The sequence below is a fragment of the Homarus americanus genome, unplaced genomic scaffold (assembly GCF_018991925.1).
Source record: "Homarus americanus isolate GMGI-L3 unplaced genomic scaffold, GMGI_Hamer_2.0 scaffold40248, whole genome shotgun sequence".
NCBI lineage: Eukaryota > Metazoa > Arthropoda > Malacostraca > Decapoda > Nephropidae > Homarus > Homarus americanus.
In genome coordinates, this window is record NW_024712526.1 from 4,612,688 (window position 1) to 4,635,439 (window position 22,752).

At 38.1% G+C, this 22,752-nt stretch overlaps 1 protein-coding gene across 1 annotated transcript; it reads right to left on the reverse strand.

The window, feature by feature from the left end:
• Nucleotides 1–316: 316 nt before the first annotated feature.
• Nucleotides 317–21,530, reverse strand: LOC121861075. Its single transcript, XM_042358623.1, has 4 exons — nucleotides 21,321–21,530; nucleotides 13,279–13,436; nucleotides 5,310–5,448; nucleotides 317–541 (listed from the first exon to the last, which is right to left on the reverse strand). The coding sequence occupies exons 1-4, from the start codon at nucleotides 21,432–21,434 to the stop codon at nucleotides 332–334; spliced, it is 621 nt and encodes a 206-aa protein (XP_042214557.1). The 5' UTR covers nucleotides 21,435–21,530; the 3' UTR covers nucleotides 317–331.
• Nucleotides 21,531–22,752: the final 1,222 nt, after the last annotated feature.

Consider the following 22,752-nt stretch of genomic DNA (forward strand, 5'->3'; position numbering starts at 1 on the left):
ATTCATAAATCGTTGAAGCAAATTAAGTTACCAAAACATGGTTATACAGACTCATAATAATAATATATATATATATATATATATATATATATATATATATATATATATATATATATATATATATATATATATATATATATATATATATATATATATATATATATATATATATATATATATATATATAGTCATCAAAGTCTCATAACTTGACCACCTTTACAGGTCCATGTTTCAGGTAACACTTTGTAACTAATATTTGAACCATGATGCTACATGAGTAATACTCAGTGATGTATAAAGCATGCCATGCTAATAATGTAAAGTGAACAGTTTAGGAGAGAAGTAGATGATACTCTAAAGGAAACTTACTGCACTGTTTAACAGCCAGGCTGGCATCTTCCTCTTGTTGTCTAAGACGATGTTCCTCGAGTTTTAATTTTTCATCTCGGTCATGGTAATATTGTTCTATATCCTTATCATATTTGATCTGGATTGAAGATAATTTCCTCATATAGTCTTCACGCCGTGCTTTAGAATTTTTCTGTAAAAGAAAAAAAATTAGAGGAATGATGCTTATATATATATATATATATATATATATATATATATATATATATATATATATATATATATATATATATATATATATATATATATATATATATATATATATATATATATATTGAATCTGGTCTATACTGGAAAGAAATGTGCAGTCAGAGCATTACATGAGCAAGCAGGAGAGGCGTGCCCCTGGGTTTAAGGCAGGCAAGGACAGTGGCCGCTCATCTTCTGTGGCAGTGCAGTGGCCACATGATCAAACCGCTTGCTTTACTGCTCAGCAAACCTTAGGGCTTTAAAGGGAAAAACAAGAACCTTTTGCCAGTTTTTTGGCAGTCATACAAAAAGGCATGGGTGACTGTGCAAGCATTCCAGGATTGGTTCCATAAATATTCGTCCCGGAATTGGAAAAATACCTTGCTTCCACGAAGATGGAATTCAAGGTATTATTATTGATAGACAATGCCCCAGGCCACCCAGAAAGTTTGCTGTTTAGCCTCTCATTGAGGGTGCAATACATACCTTCAGGGCATATTACACCCGATGCTCTTTTGGTTGTATCCGTAATGCCATAGACATAGACCTTGATGTTAGCAAGTGTTGGAAGGAGTACAGAAGCGGAACTGCATTACCAATATCAGTGAAGCATTCAAGCAACTCAAACCAGAGACAGTGAACACTTGTTGGCAAACCTTATGGCCTGAGTTTGTGAATAACTTCCAGGGGTTTTCATCCATAGTAAAGGATTTGAACGACATTGTGAGTGTTGCACATCAATTGGGTGGTGAGGGGTTTGTGGACATGCCTTTACTGTACATTAAGTAACATTAATTAAAAAAACATATTTTTTTACATTAATTTTACTACAGCAACAACCAGGGTCTTTTCTTCAGTTTCAGATGGATAACTGACATTATGGGTGTAAACACTGATAACAACAATAGCATCCTATCTCCTCCAGTGTGATCTTATTATTATTGATTTATATTACATGAGGTGCATTCAGAAACATTATTTAAAGAATATAGTTTGCATTTTTCATTGATTGTATTGTTTTGGGGGAAAAGAGGATAAAAAGCCACACAAAAGTTATTTAAAGGTCACACTGGGGAACACATCTCATTATTATTGCTTTTTTTAATGGTAATTAATGATTCTCTCGTTATTCACCTTACACTGCAACAATGGAGGACACATTACCGCTGTTATTAGAGGCTTTACTGTATTTTTGTTGTAACTTATTTACAGTACTGGTATTATTTTTATTTATTCCTCACATTTACTGGTACTGTATATATTATTTTAAGAAAATTAAGGCTGCAGTACGGTACAGTATTTGGTGTTTTTTATATCATTATTTATCATTCTTATACACTTAGTACATTCACCGGAAGATATGGTCAATCGGCTTTTTCAGACAGGTGGCTGCCCCATTTTAATCCCGATCGGTTGTCCACTGAATGCTGGCTGTTGTGCCTCCCTGCTGATATGGACATCTAAACAGCGGATTCTGTCTGAATACTCAGGATCTTTAGTGTATTTGAGAAATTTTGTGTCGGAAAACCCATGAGTTAAACTAGGCTCTGTCTTGGGGGAGTGGGGGTAGGGGCATCACATGAGGTATCAGTTCCTGTATATTTGTTGTCACAACCACAGCTCACCACACACACTGTGATTTGTTGTTTGTATTTTGTGCTTCCCTAGTGTATTATTATGGCCTCTAAAGCATGTAAAGGCAAAACAACACCACTGACCCCTACTAATTGAAGAGAAACTGAAAATACGAGAGAAAATTGATGCTGGCATCTCCATGAATATTACTGTATTTATGAGGAGTGTGGGCTAAAATGGAACACTTTTTACATCAGGTAAATTTAAGTGCAAAATAAATACTATAAGTGTAAATACAGTGATCTCGGTTAATGAGCACCTCGGTTAACGAATTGCCTTCCATAAGATTCTTCACTTCGGTTAACGAAAAAATTTCGGTTAATGAATTTAATTTTTCCCAACATGTTTTCGCCTGCATTTGCCTGCTCACCAGCTGTAGTATTAGTCCACCAATACAGTAATCGGTTTTAGGGCTTAAATTCCTTAACATTTGAGTATCAAGAGGGTTGTACTATTCAATTATTTTAAAAGTTTTATATTAGATTTTTTAGTCATTTTAACAATTATTGAGCATAAATGAAGTACATGAAACTATTTTTTTGCGCGCCAAACAGCCACTCAACACACCAAGCTTGGCGTCAGTTTGTTTACAGGTTCAGAGGAAGGAACATCTTGTTTGAAACTCTTCAACATAAGCACTTTTTTTCTGTGTTTCCAGTCAAATTATTGGTCATTTTGAAATATATTTTACATATTGATAATATATGGTGCAGTGCAGTGTTGATTTAAAGAAAATAATCTTGAATTACACCAAGTGAACTAAAATTTTATGGGTGAAATGGCAGCATGGGGCAACTTGTCTTCAACCCCATGCCTTCTTCTCCCTTCTCCTCCACCCCATTCTAATTCCCATCATCATCATCATCATCATCATCATCAACCAGGAGCCTTCTACATACACACACCTCAAAGTAAGTGTACTTTACTGCATTTATTTTTAGTTTGTATGTAATTTTCGGTGAGCTGGAACCAATTACCCAAAAACCCATTGAAAATGAATGCTGTTAACGAGCAACCTTCATGAATTGTGCTCACAACAGAGGACCACTGTATTGGTGTAAGCAGCCCCCATCCTCCTCCACCTCAAGATTCATCTGCTACAATAAAAGTAAGGGCAATGTAAAAGCATACTGTTCACTTTAATATTGTTTTTGGAAGGGAGTTTTCAGCAAAATGGTGGTTGAAAGTACCCAAGGGGAGGTTACGCATAAGTCAGAATCTTAGATAAGTCGGAGAGCCATGAGCCCCTACTTAGGAGGTACAGGTTGTACCTCTCTAGTCCGGCATTCTGTGGTCTGGAATGATTTTAGTTTGTCCAATAGGTAGATAGGCAGCTTTTTTTTTTTTTTTACTTATCTGAATTATATTATTATTACAGGAGTATTAAATTTTGCCTCAGGTCCCAATGTGGGTCAGTGACCTATGCCTGGGTGGGCTAATCCCCAAAACAACAACAACAAAACCAAGGGAAATTAAGGTTTGTTTACATCCAGCAGTTCGGCTGCTCTCTCTCTCTCTGCTTGTCTATACAGAGTACAACATTTAACCCTTCAATATATATGAGCAGTAAATAAGTGTTGCTTTCATATTCTTATGTAGAGTAATGACGATATGTCACATGCATGCACTTACATACGCCATAGGTCTCATTTTTTTTTACCATTAATGGTTAGCTACTTATATTGTTCCATTTATTAACATTAAATAATATTACAGGTACTTCAAGCAACCATATTAATTTTTTTACATTAATTTTACTACAGCTACAATCAGGGTCTTATTTTCTTCAGTTTTATATGTACTGTAGAACCAATGTCACTGGTTTTGTAAGCTTTAACATAAACATAGCTGGCAGCCGTCTCGTCTCATCGTGTGTTTTAATATTCCACGTGTATTAACAAATTGTATTGTTAATTTTGCACACACAAACATTAATTCAATAAAAAGAAATTCAGAAACATTAATTAAAATATATATGAACAGTAAATAAGTGTTGCTTTCATATTCTTATGTAAAGTAATGAATATGTTTTCAATGTGAGCACTTACATACGCTGACTTTTTTTTTTCTTTACCATTATCGTTAGCTACTTATATTGTTCCATTTATTAACATTAAATAACATTACTTAAAGGAACCATATTAATTTTACTACAGCTACAACCAAGGTCTTATTTTCTTCAGTTTTATATGTAGAACCAGTCAGTCACTGGTTTTGTAATCAACTGAAAACAATGCCGTGTCATTTCCTAGGTTTTAATATTCTCGATTATTAATGAATTGTATTGCTCATTTGCACACATAAACATTAATTCAATAAAAAAGCATTCAGTAATAAACAATAATGAATCTTTTGTACATCAGAGAAATGGCGCTGTTTACACGATTATGCCGCCGTCTTCACGCTATGGCCGTTCAAACCTGTCGAAATTCAAGTTTCCGCCTCAAATTTTTTTTTTTTTTTGTACGTGTATAAAATACGTTGAATTAAAATCACAAATTTGAGAAGCTACTATACGACACTTAACCCTTCAATATGTCTTCAAAGAGACCGTGATGCAGAGAAAGTGGTGCTAGTGCTTCCAAGCATAAGAACAAGTCACTATCTATCCAGGAAATGGGTGAATTTCCATGGTCCGGTACCGGTCAGGTCCCGAGGTTGCCGGACTAGAGAGGTACAACCTGTACTTAATACAGTAAAAACAACCAGTATAAAAGAGAGAAAACAAAACCAGTTATAACCTAAATTATTAAATAATACTTATTATGGAATACAGTAATGTAATGTACAGTCAGCAAAAAAAGTGTTCTGCACCCCTTGGTCTGATGGCCTCTGCAGATCAGTAACTGAGGCCATGTTAATTTGGTAAGGTTGGTATTTCTGGTTGTGTGATGCATTGTATAACCAGTATGATGTATTTTTGATATCACATATAGTTAATACAGAGAAATTAAAATGAATCACCCACGTAAATGAGTGTTGTTCAGAATTCTTGGTCCGGTGTATCATATTGTATAACACCATAAAGGTGCAGAATTTTTTATTTTTGACTGTACACAAATGCATAGAATACTAACATAAATTATGTATCTGTTCTCCTCCTCAAGGGACATTACTTCAATTTGTTGCAGTGTTCTACACTGCTCTTGAGCCCTTTGTGCTATCACCAGGGAGTTACACCGGGAAACTTCTGGCAACTCCTCTTCCGGTTCCATACTGAAAAATCCAGTCCTCGATTATTTAATAGTACAGGTCGGCCTCAGTTTAGAAGCTGAATGTGTTCCTGAAAATGTGTTTGTACAGTAGAACGTCGATTTAAAGCGCTTCAATTTAAGATTATTGATTTAAAGCGACACCCACAATTAAGGACAGTGTTTTAATTTAAAGCGAATCTTTCCTATTTTGTGCGAATCAATCTGGCGCATCATATTTTAAAATTTGCGCCTCATGTTTCTCTGGGCATGCTACACTGTCCTAAGGGGCAAGCTGTACTGTACATGTGCTCAAAATAATGTACTAAATGATTACTAAAATTTTTGTCTAGTGCAATGTAAATTATATTCTCCCCAGTCACTTGTGACATTTTATAAACAAAAAACAAAAACTCAATCTAAAAGACATAAATAAACAAATAAATACTGTACTTCACTAGACCTTCGGCCCCAACTGTGAAACGTGTCACTGTTCCCTCCCCCCCTCTTCCCAGCCAGGGTTGGGTGGTTTTAGGCTTCAAGTTTTTATCTCATATAATATCACAGACTAAAGTTAGGAAAATATAATTTGCATTGCTGGAACCCTTGCAAGACAGTGAATAATTTGAATATAAACGTCATATATTTTACACAAGAGATAAAAATTTTAACCCTTTGTAAAAAATTAATTAAAACTAAAATTTGTATGTCCAATGCAAACTATAGCATGTATATATTCAGACTAATCACTATCTTATAAGAATTCCAGCAATGTTAATTATATTCACCCAGGTCAGTTCAGTGACATTCTATAAGAGGAAAAACAAACTTAAAGTCACGCTTAAGGACAGATAAATAAATACCGTAAGCATTAGACCTTGGCATCAACTGTCAAACATATCACCTCACCTCTCCCCCCCATCTTCCCAGCCAGTAAACAGACCATTTTGCATATCTTAATTTTAGCTGTGTTGATTTATGAGTGTTTGTTTTAACATAATACTGTACTACAAAAAACAATGTTTTGTTTATTCCAGATGGGCTGAGGTGCATCTGGGTAGACTCTGTCTTTTTAGTATTTTGTGTTTCTCTCAGGTACCAAACTAAATTATTCCACAAACAACACTTCGATTTAGTACGAATTCGGTTTAAAGCGACCTCCCTTGGAACGTATCTCGTGCTATATCGACGTTCTACTGTATATTTGATCAAGAAACCCAACTGAAACAATTACTTAAATAATTAACTGGTCCCTAGATACAATGCAAGCTGGGTTTTTTAAACAGAGAAGATTAATAAATACACAATTATCAAAAAATAAATGAATAAATTGATATCACAAATCATAATAATTTAGTACATGAAGAATAAAAGATAAATTAAGTATACTATATAATTCTCACCCACTGTTAATGATTAATACAGAAAAAAAATACAGTACAGTAATTGAAAAACCACAACACTGCACAAAATGTGTATGGTGCTACTGAAACAAAGCAGATGCATTTTGGGAGTATGCTTGTGTGCTGAAGCAAATGTATTGTACACACATGTAATGTTCGTTTTCCCATTTTGTTGATTGGTGATGGTATACGTAATTGAAAAGGCTGTGTGTATTAGCAGAACTAACATTCAAAATACCAAAACATGGTCATAATGTATAATGTTTGTCAGAGGAGATGTTTGGAGGCCGAAGAATGCTTCTTTGTGCACAAATATGTTAGCTATGTCCTGTATCCAAAGCAAGACTGGGGGAGTCTGAATGCGTGGCTGTAGTTACAGGGACGACGAGAATGACTGAAACTATAATGATAGAAAGAAACCTGGATGTCCTGGTCTTGTGCAAAATAAAGCTGTAGGTGAAGGAAAGATGGACTGGGATTTTATATGGACAATGAAGTCATTAAGATATACAGGTAGTCCCCGACTTACGACCACATGGACTTACATCCATTGGTACTTACGACCTGCTCTGACGGTACGTTCGTCGGGACATACGACCGCGGCAGTCGTGACCAAAAATATTTTCAAATGACGCGCGCATTTTCTATACCAAAACGTTTCCGTCTTGGGCGAGAGGGTGGCGCGTCTCGGGTCACCTCGTGGGTACACTCACTCAGTGGAGCGCTTAGTTTGTGTTTGGCTATCGTATCCTATACTGATCGCGCTGTGAACTTATGTTATTATCGTATTTAATTGACTTTATAATGACTGGAAAGTGTAAAAGTGAGAGTGCTGGTGGTGTTCCGAGGAAAAGGAGACAGGCAATTACTTTTGAGATGAAAATGAAGATAATAACACAGCATGAGAATGGAAAAACAGTAGCAACAATCTCACGCGACCTAGGTTTCTCACACTCGACTATATCCACTATTCTGAAGGACAAGGAACGTATTCGTGATGTATTGAAAGGAACAACACCTATAAAGGGAACTATAATATCAAAGAGAAGACAAGGTCCTATTCACGATATGGAAAAATTATTGGTGATATGGATAGAAGACTGGATACAGAAGCATGTACCCTTAAGCCTTCTAACCATACAGGCTAAAGCAAGAAGCCTGTTCCAAAGCCTGAAGGAGCAGGCAGGAGATGAATGTGATCAAACCTTTACAGGAAGTCATGGGATGTTTGATAGATTTAAAAAATGCTACAGTCTACACAATGTTAAGGTGAGTGGAGAGGCAGTTAGTGCCGATGTTGGTGCTGCCAAAGCTTTTAAGGAGGAGTTAGAAGGGAATTATTTGCCTGAGCAAATATTCAATGTGGATGAGACTGGATTATTGTGGAAGCGCATGCCTGAGCGGACATACATCCACAAAGAGGCGAAAACAATGCCAGGATTCAAGGACAGAATTACACTTCTGTTGGGGGGGAATGTAGCTGGTTTCAAGCTAAAGCCCTTCATGATCTATCTTTCAGAGAACCCCAGGGCTTTTAAACATGTCAGCAAGCACACACTGCCAGTGTTTTATCTCAGTAATAAGAGAGCCTGGATGACCCTAGTAGTGACTGAGGATTGGTTCATGACTTGTTTCATTCCACGAGCCAAGGAGTATTGTCTGCAACAACAGATTCCATTCAAGAATTTACTGATTTTGGATAATGCTCCAGGACACCCACCACACCTGGACGACATGCACCCTGATGTTAAGGTACTGTACATTCCACCTAACACTTCCTCTATCATCCAACCCATGGATCAAGGTGCTATTGCTGCCTTTAAAGCGTATTATTTACGCACGACCTTCACTCAGGCTGTTGCTGCTACTGAAGGTGAGAAACGCTCAGAGAGTTTTGGAAGGAGTAAAAGATTTTGTCATGTATAAAGAACATTAGTGCAGCATGGGATCAGGTTACAAAACATTGCATGAATGGAATATGGAAGAAAATCCTGAAAAGATATGTGAACAGTTTCAAAGGATTTAATGAAAATTAAGTTATTTCGGATATTAGTAACAAGATAGTGGAGTTAGGTAAACAGCTGGAGTTAGAAATTGATAATGAAGATGTTGAGCAGTTGGTGGAAGGTGTAGCAGAAGAGCTAAGTAACGAGGATCTTACTGAACTAGATGCACAGAAAATTGCAGAGAAAGAAGAGAGACAAAATGTAAAAGAAGAACCTGCACCCCCCCAAAAAGTTTTCAGTGAAACATATGGCAGAGGTATTTGCTACAATTAATAAAGGAATGCAAATGTTTGATGGCATGGATCAAAATTATGAGCATTATGCCAAAGTTGACAGAATGGTCCAAGAGTCACTAGCTTGCTACAGGGAGATTTATAATGAAAAGAAAAAGCAAACTGTGCAGTCTAAATTGGACATCTATTTCAAGAAGTCCCCCAGTGCTGTCTCCTCACGCCCCACCAGTGCTGCCTCTTCACTCCCTCAAGATGATCCAATACCTTCAACCAGCAAGTTTCCACAGCACATAAACCTGTCTGAAGAAAGCGACATTGATGACCCACCCAGCCCTGTCTCCTCTTCTGCTTCTTCCAATTAATATAGTCTCCATGTATCCTGTAAATAGAAAATTATGGGGGCCCTGTGTGCATTCAGCTGACTACATTTAAGGTAAGTGCTCAGTCACACTGTATCCATTCCTCATTATTTATTACTTTTACTGTACTGTATCCATTCCTCATTATTTATTACGTTTAGTGTACTGTATTTCATTGTAGATTTTATTTTGAAAAAAAAAAAAAAAAAAAAAAAAAAAAAAAAATAAAAAAAAAATTCATTTTTTTTATCTGTCGGACTTACGACCTGGATTTGGGTCCCTAACCCCGTCGTAAGTCGGGGAGCACCTGTATACCTAAGAGGAGAGACAATAAAGGGTGTGGTAATGTTAGTGAGTAATGAAATACAGAGTTGTGTGCTAGGATATAAGGAAGTCAGCCCCAGAATATTATAGATCAAAGTAAGTGTAAGGTGAGAGAGAACAGAGAAGGGTTACTGTGTGTGTGTGTATGTATGTGCACCAGGGAGTGAGAAGAGGAAGGAACAGGAGTTTTTGGAAAAACTGGAAAACTGCATTAAAAGCTTTAATATGAGATATGGAGTGGCAGTGATAGAGGAATTAAATTTGAGTTAGTGATATGGAAGTGGACGGGAATGTAAGGAAATGCAGAGTGGCAAAATTAATGGAAATGGAGTGTGACAGGTGGAAATGCATGTGCAGAGAAGGGGATTAGCAGAGGGACTACAGTACATGATTCAAAATGAACTAAAGTTATGAACATACATGGTGGTAGGATAATGGAAAAGATGGAGGACTGCTAGTCTGTGTGTTGATGGACAGAGGACTGATATACCCTTAAGTTATTTGATGTGGATGTACAGTACTAAGAAGTCTCCTGTTCACCTACAGTGTCTAACAATGCTCTAGCTCTTCCATGGAGTGTATGACCCTTATATAGTAGCAGTGAGATAAATACTGTACAGTAATAAATACTGTACCACCACCAATAATAATAGAATTATTTCAGCTTACCTCTGACATTGCATATCACCACTATTATTATTATTTTACAGCCATCTTCCATACTTGTGTGGGTTACTGGTAGCTGTGGTTACCTTGTGGTAGCTCAAATTTTTGTTCAGTGACCACCAAATATTTCTTAATGTTTTTATGAATTCTAGAACATTTGTTAGTTAGTCTCAAGTATAATACTGTACAGTACTGATGAATGATTACTTTGAATTATTTCAGGCTTCTTTCATCCTATCCTGTAAAGTGTAAACCCTAAGGCCCGAATTCAGAACGGTAGTTTGAGTCTGGGATTTGAGCTCGGCTCAGGCGTGCAAATCGGGATTCCTTGAGCCGAGATTTCCTGCAGTGGATTACCCATATTCAGAATATCGGCTTGAACCCCAGATCGGGTAATCTGTTGCATTATCTTCAGTTACGAGCAAGGATTCGAACACTGAAATTGCAGTTAATCATGTTCCATCTACACCATTACAACAGCCAATCACCATCAAGAGTAATGTTTACAAGATTATGGCGGCAACTATGACTCGACAAACTTTTACGGAGGAGAAATCTCTCCTTACACATCAAAAGTTACTTTTATTACTATAATTACAATCAAATTATGATCAAATTATAATGTTTCATGGTACTGTGTTACAAAGTGGCTGAGCTGTCATATGATAACGAAGAAATTCATAGAGGAAGAACAATTACATACAAATTGTAAATATAATCCGTGACAGGTGTCAACATTCATAACCAAAGCAAGATGAATCAATGCAAGGCATAGTAACCTGGCTAGGTTCAGTTAGGTTAGGTTTCTTTCTGTTCTTTTAACCCCACATTTCCCCTGATCAGTAATGTTAAAAAAATACTTTCCTTTATTAATACATTAAAATCAAAATGCACTCAGCATTGATTAGAAAAAAAATCAAAATAGTTTTCCTAAAGGAAAACACTCAAAATAAAGAAGCGTCAGCTTTCTTTACATTTACCTACTTGATCTTCATGGACCCTAAACACAAAAGTTGTGTAACACATTACCATAACTCATTCAGTAACCAGAATCTTTTTTACACAGAAACTATTCGTTCGAAGAATCTCAAAGCAATCATCAGCTGATGAATGGGATGTAGAAGTGAACCATAGCCAACAGGTCTGTCAAGTAGATGTTCCATATCACAGAAAATATAAAGGAAATTTTCCTTGCTGAACCTATATCGTTGTTTAAATTGCGTGTCATCATAAAAATTGATAGGATTCTGCCTATCTACCATCAGTCTTCTCTCTACAAAATTTCCAATTTGATGATATCGCCGAAAACCGCGCTCTGTCAAAATTCAAGTTGGCTTGCTTGAAGGATTGACCGCCAAACCTGCCTCCAGGCTGGATTAATGCGAGGATCAACAATTCCGATCCCAACACCCGGTTTAAATCTTTGTGTATGCTCAAGTCAGCATTCTGAATACCAACAATCTTCAATCTTCACTCAATCCTTGGTTTAAACCTTCATGCGGTTTCAAATCACTGTTCTGAATTCAGGCCTTAAGGCTCAGTGAAGGGGTTAATTGCATAAATTGGTTATCACAGATTCACTGTATACTTTATACATTAAGGATATAATACGTAATTATATTGTAACAAAAAAACAGTCAGTGGAAAAAATAGTATTAGGGGAAATTATAATTACAAGTTAGTAATAAGGAAATGGAAATAGTACTGTGTATAAATTGAGACAAGTCAGATAAATCACACAAAAACAATCATTAGGGTGTTTAATTATATTAAAAATTCACTCTCCAACAAACTTTTGAAGAAAGGCACAAAGACTGATAATTTAAATTCATTATCGAATAACAAATCCATGCAAAATTTTTGGATCCCATTAATTTGAATTTCTGTAACTGGAGGTCCCATATCTAGAGAGAATTACTGTACTGTACTTGTATTACCCTTTTAACTAAAACTTATTTAGATACAATATGGGAAAATGAAAAAAAAAATGCAAGTGGAATTAATTTTTTTTAATTATTAGATCAAACATACACAAGTGTAATTTGTGTACAGGCACTCAAAACCTGTGTAATGATAGTTACGTGAGTTTTATGCCTTTGTCCATTACAATACAGTACAGGGGGCCCCCCAAATTTGTGGGGGTTAGGTTCTCAAAATGGCCACGAATAACATTTACAGATGGGTGGGGGGCGGAATGTCTGGATACATTTTACTTGTGTACAGTACAAAGAAATGTATATTACCTTTAGGACAATTATTTCTTTTACCCGTATCGCACACACACATACAATACAGGTAAAAGAAATAATTGTCCTAAGGGCAAACACATAAAGGGAATATACATTTCTTTTCACAAGGGTAAAAATGTACCCCCCTTCGTCGGCCAATGTTATTCGCGGATTTGGCTATTCGTGGCCATTTCGAGAACCTAATCCCCGTGAATTTTAAGGGCATGCTGTACTACATGTACTGTAACTGTGAAGTACAAAATTTATATTTTAGGGAAAATTTCGAAAGTTGAGGTCAAGTTATTTTGAATCACACCACTACACTAAAACCTGCAGCCCTTCACCAAAGAGGGTTCACAGTACTATTCTTTAGCCAGCCAAGTGCTTATAGTAGAGGGTTATAGCTGGAAGGAGTAGCTTATTATTTTGATTAATCTATGCCACTATTTTAGGGGTTAATCTGGGTTCTAATTCCACAGCTTTAGCAGCTGGCGGAATGATGTGCGCCAACCAGTACAGTACAGTACGTAAAGTTATACTGTACAGTACAGAAAGTCATATAAATCAGTTTCAGTACATAACAACACATGACACTCATTTTAATGACTTTTTTTTTAACATTAATATGAGTCTTACCTCACATTATAAATGTCACAGGAAGTTCCAAATTTAGCAGATTTAGGTTCAGGGTCTTCTTCACTATCAACATCAAATATGAATGAACATCCGGGTGAGATGGTAATGTTGCTTAAGTCTCCCACGTCCTTCAAACCATTCCTATTATAGTCAGAGTCCTAAAAGAGAAATTGAAAGTCTATTATTATTAGTACTGTATTGTACCATAAATCTAGGTGCAAAAATACTGTATTATTAATATTATTAATACAGTATTATTGCTGTTGTTTTTGTTGTAATCATCATGATTCATACATATTTGGGACACCCTTTTCCGTGCCTTAACTATGTGAATTAAAACAAGCCATCATTGAACTAGGCATGATTTTAACAGGAAAAAACAATGAGTGTTGCAGAAAGCATCATAAGGAAACTATTAAGCTTACTGATGCTGTTCCTGTTAAAATCAGACATAAGATACTAGTACTGGAGTTCAGTGATGGTTTGTTTTAACTCACTAAAGGACACGTAGTGCTTATCGGCAAATGGTATATTTGCACTGTGGGCAAGATGAGTGTTATGAGCCCACAGCCATGCTGGCTGTACACAGGATGCCAAATCCACCGAACATTGCCCGTTAAAGTACCTGTAAAAGAGAGAGAGTGAAGCAACATTGCGGCGAAGAGAAAGGGAAGAAAGATTAATTATCAACCAAAGGAGTTGAGTTAATAAGACAAAATGCCATTGATTCCACCCTATCTAACAGTTGGACAGAAGAAAAGCCACCCCAGATAGGAGAGCAGTACTCCAAGTTAGGACAAATGAATCCTTTATAAACTTGTAGCAACTGCTCAGGAGTGAAGTAGCTATGGCATCTGTACAGCATTCCCAGCTTTAGCAATGTTGAGGATGTGTGGCTTCCATGACATATTAGAGGAAATGGTGAGGCCTAGTATATCTACTTTAGAATTTGGCAGAATGATTGCATCCTGAAATGTGATTGGTGGGAGATCATCTAATTTGGAAAGTGTAATTGGCAAATACAGTACTGTGTTTTATTACTATTGAATTTAACCAAGTTTCTACCTGCCCAATTAGAGATGCTGCACAGATCCGCATTGATAGATGTATGATATCAGCTCTAGAAACAGGACTAGTCTGAGAATTAGGGGGAAGGGGAAAATGTGAAGAAGAGTAGAATCATCAGCTTAAGGATAGAATTAGTTGTAGTGTGAAGTAAATCATTGATAAAAAGAAGGACGAGAGTAGGTGAAAGAACAGAACCCCGTGGGACACCACTACTGGTAGAGAAAGAGAGAGAGATCGATCCCTCGACAACAACTGCCATGGATCGGTTCTCAAGGAAGTTAGAAATTAGAAAACAAAGTGGGGGAGAGAAACCATAAGAGGGAAGTTTAGAAAGCAAAGACTTGTGCCATACCCTGTCAAATGCTCTGGATATGTCGAAGGCCATGACAAAAGTTTCTCCATAATCCCTAAGAGAGGATGACCAAAGATGGGTGCAATAGGAGAGCAGATCACTAGTAGATCTCGCCTGGCGAATGCCATACTGGTAATCCGACAAAAGAGAATGGCGTTCAAGGTGACGGAGAAAATGAGAGTTTAAGATAGTTCAAAAATCTTAGAGAGAGATGAAGTTAGGGCAATGGGGCGATAGTTAGAGGGATTGGAATGGAGACCCTTCTTTGGGATGGGCTGAACCAAGGCATACTTCCAAGAAGAAAGAAAAGTTTGGGTTTTGGGGCAAAGGCGAGAGAGGTGAGCAAGCACAGGGGCCAGATCTTCAGCACACTCCCTCAGAACACGAGGGGGTATTCCGTCCGGTCCAAGCGCCTTGCTCACATCCAATCTGGATAACACACCAACAACCCTACGAGTAGAGATTATAGGAAAGTGCATAGGTTCAGTAGGAGGAGCAGGGGTAGGAGGGATAGAGTCGGAATCATCTAAGGTAGAGTTAGAGGAGTACAAGGTGCCAAAGAGATTGGCTTTATCAGGGGGAGAGTTGGCTATAGAGTTATCAGGTTGGATGAGAGGAGGAAAAGTGGGAGTGTATTAGTTATTACAGATGTTTTTGGTGAAGGACCAGAAGGATTTACTAGAAGACGAGTTAGTCAGGACAGCGGTCTTTATTTTTATAAAGTTCTGCTTGGCCCTTTGAAGAATAGCCTTACAACGATTTCTAAAAGTAATGAAAGAGGAGTGGGTAATAGGAGAAGGAGATAGTTTCATAGTTTGATATGCCCAATCTCTCTCCCTACATGTAAGAGAACAGGAGCGATCAAACCATGATTGTAAAGTGAAAGTTTGGGTAGAAGATGGGATAAATGCACTCATACCACCCTGTATAACCCCAGCAATGCTGTCAGCACATACCGAGGCATCCAGAGTGGAAAAGCAACATTCAACCCAAGGAAAGTCGGAGAAGAATTCTCGCAAGGATTGCCAGTTTGCCTTCTGATAGTGCCATAGTTGGCATTTACACGGGGGTGGGGGAGCTGGTAGTGCCCAGTTTGATTTAATAAAAAAAAAATTGTGATCAGAAGACCCTAAGGGGGCAGAAATTGAATGTGAATAGTGTGAGGGGTTAAAGGTAAAACAAAGATCAAGAATGTTAGCAAGTTGATCGTGTCCATCAGGAACGCATGTAGGGTGATAAATTATTTGTTCCAGATCATTAAGTAAGGAAAAAGAGAGTGCCTCAGCTCCACCTGGGTCATCCCTTGCAGAGCCAAGCCACTCTCTATGATGTACATTGAAATTCCCTAGCTAGAGGATCTCGGTGTTGGGGTGTGTGGATAGCAACGACTCATGGCAAGAAGTGAGATAGTCAAAGAGTTCTAAATAGTTGGTAGAGTTGGGAGAACAGTATAGGAAACAAAGGAAAATAGTCATTGTTGGTAGAGATATTTTGAGCCAGATGACATCATAAAGGGAAGATTCAAGATTCGTGAGTCGAGCTATAGGTGTACGTGTGTTGCAGTAGGCACATACACCCCCCTTAGAACGGAAGTAGGTATAAAGGTTGTAGTTGGAGATTTCAAAAGGTTTAGGTGAAGCTGCTTTGGTCAGTTGAAGTTCAGATAGTAGTAAGAGGTTGGGGAAGAGGTTAATAGATGGTGCTCCACAGAAGGAAAATTGGATCTCAGGCCGCAAATGTTGGAAAAATAAAGTGTGAAAAAAGCGATCTTCCAGCAACGGCGGTGATGTCAGTTGAGGCCCCAGTAGTTTGATGATGATCAGGTCGGCCCTGGTGTCCACAACCTTCCGGACCAGTGGGACCCATCCGAGGAGGCCCCACTTCAATATTATTGTCAACTGATATCATAGGAGAATAAAAGAATAGAACAGATCAAGAGTGAGTACGGTTATATATGTTGTGTTGTCAATAGTAAGAGACAATTGAGACCCTGCAATTGTATATAAATGTGGCAGGTAAGACAGATCAGCAACCTGGAACTTGGTCACAATTTTTGTGATGCCATATGGCAGCAGGGTCTACCATTATACAATACATTATGCTTCCAATATCTTCCCAGGCAGTAGTACCTCCTTGTTTGGTAGCTGCCTACTACCAACATGACATTATCTTTATGCACTTTTTATGTCTCCAGAACATCAGTTTCGTCATCAATGACCATGACAGGTTCAGTGTTGTTGCAGGATTCACCACAACACCCTGCACATGCCATTACACATTTTAAACCATTTGTGATAAGAACACTGACTTGTGCAGCATGGATTCTTTCCTATTTGTTTGCACTTGCACCATATAAATTTCAGAACCTTTGAAAGTGCTGCATCTTTATCAGTCATGATGGGTTGAAGGGATCCACTGACCTCCTTCCAGCCCCATGTACAGCTTTCTAAGCTGTCATTGCTGAGATCGAACCATCACACAACCTGGAGGTGGACGCTCAAGCTGTGGTAGTGGGCTGCACGTTCGGTAGGTGGCAACCGCTGCGGTTCCACTCTTGTTACTCTTGGCCATATATCTGACACACCTCAAAGTAGGGAGTGTGTCACTGGGTTACACCTACCCCAATTGTAACTATCATTCGCCCGACTCTCCCGAGTTTAGTTCTATAGCGTGTTTTTCATGGCTGAGAAAAGATGCCGCGCCCCCTCCTCAAGAGTTACAGCTGATTGGCTGTTGCAAACCTGTCCGATTTTGTCCTGAGTAATGATGTACAGTGATCCCTCGGTTAACGAACGCCTCGGTTAACGAATTACCTTCCATAAGAATCTTCAACTCGATTAACGAACAAAAATTCGGTTAACGAAATCCTTACGAAATCGTGTCAACATGTTTTCGCCTGCTCACCAGCTGAGTATTAGTCTGCCAATACAGTAATCGGTTTTAGGGCTTAAATTCATTACCATTTGAGTAAATATCAAGAAGGTTGTACTATTCAATAATTTTCCAAGTCTTATATTAAATTTTTTTAGTCATTTTAACAATTATTTAACATAGTTGAAGTACAGGGAACTAGTTTTTAGCGCGCCAAACAGCCACTTGACTCACCCAGAATGGCATCAGTTTGTGTCTCTGCTCAGTGGAGGTAACATCTTGCTTGAGACTTTTTTGAACATAAACTATTTTTACATTTTTACAGTACAATTATTGGTCATTCTGAAATTTATTTTACATATTGACAATATATAGTGCAGTGCAGTGTTGATTTAAAGAAAATAATCTTGAATTACACGAAGTGAACTTAAAATTTTATGGATGAAATGGCAGCATGAAGCATGGGGTGACTTCTCTTCCACCCCCACTGCCTTCTCTTCTCCCTTCTCCTCCACCCCCACTTCTAATTCCCATCATCATCATCATCAACCAGGAGCCTTCTACATGCACACCTCAAAGTAAGTGTACTTTAATGCATTTATTTTTAGTTTGTATGTAATTTTCGGTGAGCTGAACCAATTACCCACAATCCAATTGAAACAATGGTTTCGGTTAACAAAATTTTCGGTTAACGAACGACCATTTGGAACGAATTGTGTTCGTTAACCGAGGGACCATTCTTTCTAAATGAGTTTATTCATAATCGTTGGGATGACCGTTTCTGACGAGAAAGATATTTATCTAAATTATATAAAGATACATACCTTCATTATTTCAAACATAAGCATGAAGGAAGTTTATCAGAAGTATTATACAATACGTGAATTAACTGATAAACTCGGGTAGCAAATTCACGCTTTCGAAGGATGCATTTAATATATACTTATACTTAAAGTATCTCCACGACTTACAACATACTCAACCTACGACAACTCGGACATACGACCGCCATGGTCGTATAAAATATTTTTCACATTACGTATTTTCAAGTCGCAAAACGTTTTGTCGTAATGTGACCCGTACGACAGCGTGGGCCGGGCCGCCTCGTGGTGTACAGCATCCACACCGTAGCCCGCTCAGTTGGTGTTTGGCAGTCGTTGTTGTGAGTGACAGCGCTGTGTACTGACAAAAAAAAATTTTCTAATTCCCTTTAAAATGACTGGCAAGCGTAAAAGTGAGAGTTCTCGTGGTGCTGAGAAGAAAAAGAGACAGTCAATTACTTTTGAGATGAAAATGAAAATAATATTGCAATATGAAAATGGAAAAACGGTAGCAACCATTTCACGCGACCCTGGCTTCTCTCACTCGACGAGATCAACAATTTTCACAGCAAGTCATGGGTGGTTCCAAAGGTTTAAGAAACGTTACAGTTTGCACAGTGTAAAGGTGAGTGGAGAGGCAGCCAGTGCTGATGTGGGTGCTGCCGAAGCTTTTAAGGAGGAGCTAGATCGTGTCATCGTGGAGAGAAATTATTTGCCTGAGCAAATGTTTAAAGTGGATGAAACTGGCTTATTCTGGAAGCGCATGCCAGAACGGACATACAGCCACAAAGAGGCGAAGACCATGCCGGGATTCAAGGACCGAATAACACTTCCGTTGGGGGGGAATGTAGCTGGTTTCAAGATAAAGCCCTTCATGATATATCATTCAGAGAACCCATGGGCTTTTAAAAATGTCAGCAAGCACACACTGCCAGTGTTTTATCACAATAATAAGAAAGCATGGATGACCCTAGCACTGTTTGAGGATTGGTTCCTGAGTTGTTTCATTCCACGAGCCAAGGAGTATTGTCTGCAACAAGGGGTTGCGTTCAAGATTTTATTAATTTTAGATTATGCTCCGGGACACCCACCACACCTGGATGACCTGCACCCTGATGTTAAGGTACTCTACATTCCACCTAACACTACCTCTATCAACCAACCCATGGATCAAGGTGCTATTGCTGCTTTTAAAGCGTATTATTTACGTACGACCTTCACTCAGGCTGTTGCTGCTACTGAAGGTGAGAAAACGGTCAGAGTTTTGGAAGGACTACAACATTTTGCAATGTACAAAGAACATAGCTGCAGCATGGGATGAGGTTACAGGTCAGTGCATGAATGGAATATGGAAGAAGGTCCTGAAAAGATATGTGAACAGTTTCAAAGGATTTAATGAAGATGAAGCAATTTCTGAGATTAGTAACAAGATAGTGCTGATGGGTCAACAGCTGGAGTTAGAAATTGACAATGAAGATGTTGAGCAGTTGGTGGAAGGTGTAGCAGAAGAGCTAAGTAACGAGGATCTTATTGAACTAGATGCACAGAAAATTGTAGAGGAAGAAGAGAGACAAAATGTAGAAGAAGAACCTGCACCCCCCCCCCAAAAGAGTTTTCAGTGAAAAACAAATGGCAGAGGCATTTGCTACTATTAATAAGGGGATACAAATGTTTGAAGAAATGGATCAAAATGTTGAGTGTTTTGCCAAAGTTGACAGACTGATCCATGATGCACTTGCTTGCTGCAGGGATATTTACAATGAAAAGAAAAGGCAAACTGTGCAGTCTAAATTGGACAAATATTTTAAGAAGTCCCCCACTGCTGTCTCCTCAAGCCCCACCACTGCTGCCTCTTCACTCCCTAAAGATGATCCAATACCATCAACAAGCAAGTATGTTAGCCTGTCTGAAGAAAGCGAAATTAATGACCCACCCAGCCCTGTCTTCTCCTCTGCTTCATCCAATCAATGTAGTCTGCATGTTTAATTAAAAAATTATTGAGGCCCTGTGTGCATTTAGCTGACTACATTAAAGGTAAGTGGACAGTAACACTTTATTAATGTTTCATTATTGATTACTTTTACTGTACCGTATTTCATTTTAGAATTTCCATGTATTATTTTTGCATTTTCGACCAATTCGACTTAAGACCTTGTCGTCGGTCCATAACCCCGTCGTAAGTCGAGGACTGACTGTAAGTACTTTCTGTTTAATATGGTGGGGGCCCCTGCTAGGAGGTTAAGTAAGTTTAGGTAGTTTCTTTGGTTGGTTATGTCAGATTCTCGTAAATGTTGCCTCTTTTAAAATAGTTACTATAATGATATTTCGAAATTCAACTTCATTTCCGACCATGGAAGTCTGCGATGGGTGTCACTTAAATTATATGGAGCTGATTGAGTTTTGGGGAAAAACGAAGAAACTATAGCATTTTTTCGATCGCATGGTGTTCTTCCAACCTCAGTAAAGTGTCCTAAGTGAAAGACTGAATGTAAATATCACAAAGAACAACATATGTGGCGTTGTCATAACTCGTCAGCAATAAGGTAAGAAATAGGTGATTCCATCACATGGTGAGAGTCAGTTAGGTTAGGTTAGGTTTTTGTTTTTCTATTTGGTGTATTGTTTATTCGCTTAGCCATTATTTTTTGGGGAAAACGTGCAACGAAAAAAAATTGATAAAAAAAACCCGGTTAATTTCCGCCATAAATGAAGGCCATACTCGGTCTAAACACACACACATACACTAGAAAAATATATTTTTGACTTTCTAACAGAGTGGGAGGTGGAAGTGCAAATTTACCGGAAAACCCTATTTTTAATATCAAAATAAAGATAAGAGATACTGCAGGTGTTATGTTATGCTACATTAGGTTAGGTTAAAGCTAGGTTAGGTTAGGCTGAACCCTCTTGTTAACAAGCTGAACTCTTACCTCTGGGTTGTCTGGACCAAAATCTCTCGGAGGTTTGTCCCAATGTTTCAATTTTTCGCTGTTTTTCAAAGCATTCAAAACATTCCTGAGACTTGTAGGGTCATAATCTGCCATGATGTACTATACCTGCACCGTCTGGTAATGTGGTTTAGGCCTCCTCAACCATCAGCTGCATCCCTCAAGGTTTGAAACAATATAAAATAACCAATGTTAACAATATACCACGAACCAGAGTACAAAACACTTCATCTATTTTACGGATTTTGACAGCACACCATCCGACTAACATTATCTAAAATTACTATCATATATTTGTTTAAAGAAATTTAGGTTAGGTCAGTTCATGCCATTTAAACGCTTGTTTCTGTGTGGTTTATAATAATTTTTAACATTAATCATTTTGCCGAGTGCCGACATCTTCTTGGCAATTTGTAAACAATCAAATGTAGTTATAAATACCTTCACTTTTACAAAACAAATATATTAAATCGCGTGAGTAAGATTATTTATAATATATATTCTAATATTCTGTATATTTGTATATTATATACATGCCACGTGTAAAATTCTAATGATGTAACACTATTTATAACAAGGCTTTTTGTAGTGTCCGAAACCCTTTGTATAGTAATTTAAGAATGTACACGATAAAAAAAAAATAGTCCAGGTTTCTAATTACTGCTGGGTAGACAGAGGCAAATGGCGTAAAGAAACTTGCCCATAGTTTCACCCAGCCCTGGCCTGTTCGCTTGTGAGGCGGCGATGCTCAACCCTAGCCACCTCCTATCATGGGGGACATTAACTATGGCGACATCGACTGGAGAAATGAGTTCACCCCCAAATGACTTGAATGACCCTGCTGCTCTTTTTATAGAAACTCTGAGAGATAATTTTCTGTTCCAACATGTTAGAGACCCAACACCCAGGCCACTTGACCTCATCATAACAAACGAGGAGGGTACGGTGGCCAAACTGGAACACCTTGCCCCAGTTGGCACCAGTCACCATAGTGTTGTCATTCAGATTTAACTGTTACCTAGTTCAAGATAAGGCCAGGCCGAGGTGCAAATATTACAGAATAAATTACAACGGGATGAGGGAAGAGATGAGAGGTATCCACTGGCTTGACTCATTAAGGCACAAGAACGCAGACACTACGCTGAAGAATGGTCGAAGAAATGGCTGCTGAGATTCAATGTCACTAAGTGTAAGAGGATGCACCTGGGGCGTACCAACGGTAAGGAGGCGTATCATATGTCCCAACGGTATGAAGAAACTGCTCTATTTGTGACTGAATGTGAGAAGGAACTAGGTGTGTATGTTGACAATGAGCTGAAGTTCTCGGGCTATTGTGAGAAGAAGCTAAATCAGGCAAATAAATTATTGGGTCTTATAAGAAGATCGTTCAAGGGTGAAGTGCTTCCCCATCTGG

What these genes read in the sequence shown, in the direction of transcription:
- LOC121861075 (XM_042358623.1), bottom strand. Translation starts at nt 21,434, where the DNA reads ATGGCAGATTATGACCCTACAAGTCTCAGGAATGTTTTGAATGCTTTG. An exon ending in TTGGTCCAGACAACCCAGAG is followed by an intron (nt 13,437 to 21,320) that starts GTAAGAGTTCAG and finishes TTTCTCTTTTAG; the next exon opens with GACTCTGACTATAATAGGAA. An exon ending in AGAACAGATACATAATTTAT is followed by an intron (nt 542 to 5,309) that starts GTTAGTATTCTA and finishes TTTCTTTTACAG; the next exon opens with AAAAATTCTAAAGCACGGCG.